The 6,593-nt window shown below is 41.7% G+C and overlaps 1 protein-coding gene across 1 annotated transcript; it reads right to left on the reverse strand.

The window, feature by feature from the left end:
- Nucleotides 1–3,477: 3,477 nt before the first annotated feature.
- Nucleotides 3,478–6,036, reverse strand: LOC132884249 (uncharacterized). Its single transcript, XM_060918070.1, has 3 exons — nucleotides 5,668–6,036; nucleotides 4,263–4,403; nucleotides 3,478–4,154 (listed from the first exon to the last, which is right to left on the reverse strand). Exons 1-3 carry the CDS (start codon nucleotides 5,996–5,998, stop codon nucleotides 3,478–3,480), a joined length of 1,149 nt encoding a protein of 382 aa, XP_060774053.1. The 5' UTR covers nucleotides 5,999–6,036.
- Nucleotides 6,037–6,593: the final 557 nt, after the last annotated feature.

The raw sequence follows: 6,593 nt of genomic DNA on the forward strand, positions 1-6,593 counted from the left end.
GCAATTATTTTTGTGTGTACATTACCTAATACACAGTTATTTGGTGACCTCAACAGGCAATCAATTACATACTGCAGATTTGGCTTTGACAATAGATGGGAGTGACAGCAATCACAGCCAACTAACTTTATCCCAATCACCACAAGGTATAAAACATGTTGGTGATGGTAATGATGGGTGTATGCTTATTTACATATCCGATTTTCTTTCAGCTAACCAGTAACCAGTTACTTTCTCTTTTGGATGAAACGAAGCCCAAAGATTCCAGCCTGCAGAAATTGTCTAAAAATACAGCCAGGTGGCTGATCACTGGAGTTAATGCTGTCTCAACATACTGTATTACATGCATTATTCATTTTGATAACCATGTAAAAAGGACCTGAGACATTCGTGCAAAACGTACACACTTCTTAAAATTGTTGATCCTTTACGAACAAACCCTAGAAAACTCTAATGGTCTTCCTAGTTTCATAACAGTTGCTTAACATTAGTATGTTGATCATGCTGCTGCTGAGTGTTTTAAATATTTCTTCAATTGCACTTTGTTTTTTTAACAAAACCTCGATCGTCTTTTCAAAGTCAAAGCTCGAATCCTCAGAGCTACATGTACTGCATTCGAACAAGGAGTACGTTCGCAGGAGTTTTTAAATCCCACTGGGTTTTTATACTGGGCAGCGTATTCATTGGATTATATTTTGTTTTCAGTATGATATTTTTCTAATTTTTTTTTTTTGTATTCTTGTCTCAGCAATGGTGAAATCAAATTTGTAAATAAAAAATCACCGCCCTGACTCTACTCATCAGGCCAGAGCTATTCTCTTTCTGTGTGTGTTTTGTACAACATAAGGAAACAGTATAGCAAATATAACATTCAAGAAATAAAAACGAGAGAGGCTGGCTATGATGAGAAAATTCTACAACCCAGAAACAGACGGGAGCGCCGCTTTAAGGCAGTGCCTAAAGCTATATATTATTTTAATAGAGCAATTAATTAATTTAGGCCACATGGCCCTAAATTCTCCACTGTTTTTTCCTGCTTCACCATGACCCAATTCAAGATACTACGTCATGCATCACATGGTGGGCTTTCCCCCTTTGCGCAAGGCATCGTGGGATACAAATTTGCAACCAGAGAGAAAAATGAAGGATGCGAATGAAACGTGAAGGACCGACTACAGTAACGGAAAGCGAGAAAAGACATTATGTTGCAAAGGAAAGGAAACGCAGGACCAAACGAATAGATATCGGCGGTCAGCAAGCACCTCGGTGTGATCAGCTGTTCATTTAGCGACAGAATGATGGAAACGTCACTGCACGGTCAAGGTAAAGCTGTAGATGGCAGTAATCCAACACTGGATACCAACTGCTGTAACCCCCCCAAAAAAAGGTGGTGGTAAACCTGCACATGCGCACACAGACTTCCTCCGTCTGCTTGACTACGCAAAGCGAGTGATTTCATGTACGTTATTTGCTCGGGAATCCCTTCAAATTAAATAACTTCCCAGACACAGAATGGCCTGTTTTATTTTTTGAGAGATATTACAGAAATAAACATGCATCACAATGACCAAATTTCAGAGGGAACTAAATTTCACCGACTTTATGAAATCGAAAGGCTGAATAGCTTTAATGTATGATTTTTGTTGGCCACACTAAAAAAAAAAAAAAAAAAAAAAAAATTATATATATATATATATATTTCAGCTAAACCTCTGTGTCCATCGAACGCATACATGCTTACTTGAATCAACTATGATAAAATTGCTGAGGTCATAGTTTATGATCTTCCAAGTCTGCTCTTTTCTACGGGTGATTTACTTCTTGGAAACGTGTAAACCCCAGAAATTAAAAAAATAAAAATATATATATGAAATTTATTTTGAATTCCTTCGTTCTTGACTTAAACCAACATCCTGCAACACTAACTACATGTCCTTTAACCATAATTTGCCAAGCACCTGTTATTTTCCCCTAAATGGCCTATAAAAGTCAGATGTGATGCTGACACTTTAAATCATGAATCTCAGTCGTGTATTTTGCCAAAACAAAGACCGGGCACTACAAAATCTTTACTTCTGTGTAACTATACTCCAGAGATACATGGTTGTCCTTTATCCTTTATAAATATTTCTAATAAAAACACTAAATGGTTTTCATAATAAACCATGATAAAAGGATATTACGACATGTCTATTGTCCTTGATATTTACTGTTACATGGCCTTCATTTTACTGAGGAGAAGGGGGAGAAAACAAAACTACACAGTGACTCACAGCTTCAGATTTTGGAGGCACAGGGGGTGGAGGTAGATTGATCTCAACGCTGAGGAAGGCAGCACTTGTAGAACTCGCACTGGGGTATGGCAGGCCAGACGGGCAGCTGGAGACGTTAACGTTTCCTCGGACATCCTCGTCGTGCTCATGTACAGGACTGTGCGTCTGGGTGTGGTCCAACCACAGTTCCTCGTACGGGTTGCGCGGTGGACACGCGGGCACAGTCACGTTGACGTGCTCACCTTCCTGCATCTGCAACTCCAAGGGCGAGCACGTGCTGAAGCGGCCGCGGCACTGGAACGGCAGGCTCACACTCTCGTTAGTGCGGTGGTTCATACAGACGACATTTCAAAGTGTCACTCGGTCGAGATACGTGACAACTCTGCACTGCGCATTTATTACGTTTGCATTCCGCTTTACAAGTTTGAAATAAATGTAATAGTTTCTTTTAAGTAATCGCCTGTGCATTTATACTAAATTATCCACTTCAGGATCAGCGAATAATTGATAAATAATAACCTCGTCTTTGTCTCACTTATTTACTGATATTTACTTTGCCTTCAGCGAATAATTGCCAAATTATCGAACATTTATAGACGGAGTTTGGGTTATCATCGCAGTTTCTTTTACGCTTTCAGAAACCCAATGATAAAACGTCTGAGAAGTCACTAATAAATTAAAACGTTGCTATCGTTGACGAATCACTGTGGTGTAAGTGGAATAACACACGCTAGACCGTGGAAGGTGGTGGGGGGCGTGCGTGACGCTTATAGAATAATTTTGGAAACTTGTCTGTCGTGTGTTATTCCTTAACCTTATTAATCTGAATACATTAAATAAAATATTTTTTAAAGTATCATGTATAAATTTGATCACTATAAATTTAAAGTAGAAAAACAATGTTATCCAATAAATAGTAAATATATGGGGGGAAATAGACCACGACAATATCAGATAAAAGAATAAATAAGAAGTTATAAAGGTGATCTGCACTGCACCTCATGTTTAAAAGGGGTGAAATACTGACCACAAAAAAAAAATCCTGGAGCCTCGGGGTTAAATACTTACCACCACACAAAAATACTTACCATGCATTTGATGATAATGATATATAAGAGGTGTTGAGGAAAAAAAGCCTACTCAAAAAAACCCAGAAGAATTCCCAGTGGAACTGGGATGGGCCTCTGATAAAGCCACCTCAGACTCAAGATGAGCAACGCTGCCTTCTACGAGGAGGAGCTTTTTTGTTTTCCTCTTCTTCATCCCTCCTCCTTTTCCCCTGGTGAGGGACAGGAACACAGTCTACGGGGAGAAACCCTACGGGGACCATAGTGGGGTTCCCTGAAGGAAACAGGGTCATCAAAGGGGCTGGGATCCAGATGGGAGTTGGGTTCCAGAAGGGTGTCAGGTTCCTCAAAGGGGTCAAGATACTGCAGGGGGGCAGGATACTAACAGGTGTGGGGTTCGTCAAAGGGGTTGAAATACTGCAGGGGGGCGGGTTCCTCAAAGGGGCCAGGGTATCGCAGGAGGGCGGGTTGCTAACAGGGATGGGGGCAGAGCAGGGGGGTGGGTTCCACAGAGGGGTCAGGATGCTAAGAGGGATGGGGTCAGAGCAGGAGGGTGGGTTCCAGAAAGGGGCCGGGGTATCACAGGAGGGTGGGTTGCTAAGAGAGATGGAGGTAGAGCAGGGGGGTGGGTTCCATAAAGGGGGTGGGTTCCATAAAGGGGGTGGGCATCTCAAATGAGAGGGGTTCAAGGAAGGAGACAGGGCCCTCAAAGGAGAGGGGTTCCCTAAAGGGGACAGGGTCTCTAAAGGGGGCAGGGCCCTCAAAGGAGATGGGGTACCTAAAGGGGGCAGGGCGCTCAAAGGAGATGGGCTTCCTAAAGGGGGCAGGGCACTGAAAGGAGATGGGGTACCCCAAGGGGGCAGGGCACTGAAAGGAGGTGGGGTACCTAAAGGGGGCAGGGCACTGAAAGGAGGTGGGGTACCTAAAGGGGACAGGGTCTCTAAAGGGGGCAGGGCCCTCAAAAATGCCTCAAACCCATCATCATCATCCTCCTCTTCTTCCTGATGAGGTGTGGGATCTTGATCCTCTTCATGTCTCTCCTCGCTGGCAGGAAACATCCTTCCTGTATACAAGAGAGATGAGATGTGCAGATCTGCCTCACTGTCTTCGTCAAATGAATCAGAAACCTCTCTTTTTATAACAGAGCTGTTTTGTACAGCAGGAAATCCTCAGTCTAAACAAACTGGGGCGAGTTTCCCAAAAGCATCATAGCACAAAGATCATCGTTAAATGGCAGTGCGAGCATCATAATGAACACTCTTTCCTAATTAAGATGCTCTTAGCTTTAAGAGGCTTTTGGGAAACCCAGCACAGTTCTTTACACCAAACGTATTTACACTCACACACAGTTTTCTTTCCTATTTGCTGTACAGCAGTTTGCTGAAACACACCAATGAACAACTCAATAATAAACTCGCACACATTTCATCTTATTGAAAGCATTTTATCCGTTTTAACTCCATTTTCCAGAGTGTCTATTTACTGGTTTACAGCCCAACGAAGAGACAAATAAAACCCTGAACACTGGAAAACAATAATTTAGTGACATTAACTTTGCTAACTAGCCGACTTGCTAACCTTAGCTTCGCTAACATTCCTCTTCAGAGTAAATATTTGACTTTTAGTAAACTAAGTAACTATAGGACTTTTCTAACAAACTGGTGAACACACACTAAAGTTAGGTTACAGAAATTATTATACATCTTAAACTATTAGCCGAATGGGTCATTTCTGCTCACACTGCCATTTCTGGGATAGTTTGCACTTTAGCGACAGTAACCTGTGTGTGTGTGTGTTATGGTCATATGTTAACATAAAAAAATAATTAAGAAACGTTTTTGTACTTATTTTGGCGATTTGAAGCCTTTTGTGTGGTTTTCTCTCGTGTTCTTCTGATATAAGAGCGATATCCTCTCGAGATCGCCTCAATAAATATGGCGGAGTTTTGTCGCTAAAGTGCAGCTGTCCCCGTTTAATGGCGACATTTCTAAGCGCGTCTGTCTGTTTCTCACAATCATAAAATCGTCTGTAACTGCTGTAGTTAGAATATTCAGACAGCAAAATGTGTTCATGCTGACAGCTAGCTAGCTTAGCCAACTTGATCTACAGTAACTTTTCTGACTAGCCGCTAACTTTAAGCTAATTATCATGGATGTAAACCGATTAGCCAAACAATAAGGAACAGGTCGTTTTCATCAAAACCCTGTTAACTCTATTCCTGATGGCCTTTCCGTTTATTTAGTGCTATTTTAACCCCCTTTTCTGTAATAACGCGGCGTTTAAAACACTTGCTGCCGGACCGAAAGCGAGAAAACCGGCTAACTCACCGTCGCAGGGCTCGGTCAGTCCGCTCCATTCGCGCGGTGGCAGCGCCTCCATCTGCAGCAGCAGGTCTTCGAACAAGAAGTTCATCGCTGGCGATGCAGGAGTTAATTCTCGAGCTGGTGCTGGAATCAATCCAGGTGTGTCGTGGGAATCAATCCAGTGGTGCAGCAGGAGGAATCGCAGAGTCGCTCGTGGATGCCGAAACTCAGCCGTTGAACAAATGAAGGATTTTGAAATTAAACATTCCAAAGCGCCACCTGATTGGCTGCTGAAGGCTTTTCGTTTCACCGCGTTGCTTGGTGAGGAAGCGAGTTTGTTTTGCTCCGCCCCCATTAGTCCGAGTCCAATAATGAGGCCCTGATCAGGAAAAGGAGCGCAGAATTTACTGAGATTCATTTCAAATGCTCATCATTTCATTTTCACTCAGACTTCAGATGAGGATCTTCCAGGGATTCATTTTTCAAAATGTTGTCTTCACACTTTCATAATATATTTCATGAATAGAATAATGCCACAACAAATGTTTTAATGAGTCTGATTTTTTTAGTTTGACACAGTTACTAACGCACCAAAGATAAATGGTCCGTGTATCATCCGATCATTCAAGTATTCCATTCAATCTGGAAAACGAAAAACAAAAAAAACCCACTCAATATTTTGTTTTCCTGTTTTTCTGTATGAACAAAAAATGAGGCATTGGTGTTTGTTTTCCTTTTTACAACTCAAAACAGAACAAATAATAAACAGGGAAACCAAAACGAAGTAATGACTCTAATTTACGATTATTGATTTTCTCTATTCCCCACGCTACATTAGCCTTCCCATGATCCTCAGCGACAGTCCATCATCATCTCTGCGTCTATGAAACAGAAAAATTGCATGTGCATGTATATATCAAGTAATTTATTCATACATCCTATTCATTTAA

This window comes from Neoarius graeffei, chromosome 1 (genome assembly GCF_027579695.1).
Source record: "Neoarius graeffei isolate fNeoGra1 chromosome 1, fNeoGra1.pri, whole genome shotgun sequence".
Taxonomy (NCBI): Eukaryota; Metazoa; Chordata; class Actinopteri; order Siluriformes; family Ariidae; genus Neoarius; species Neoarius graeffei.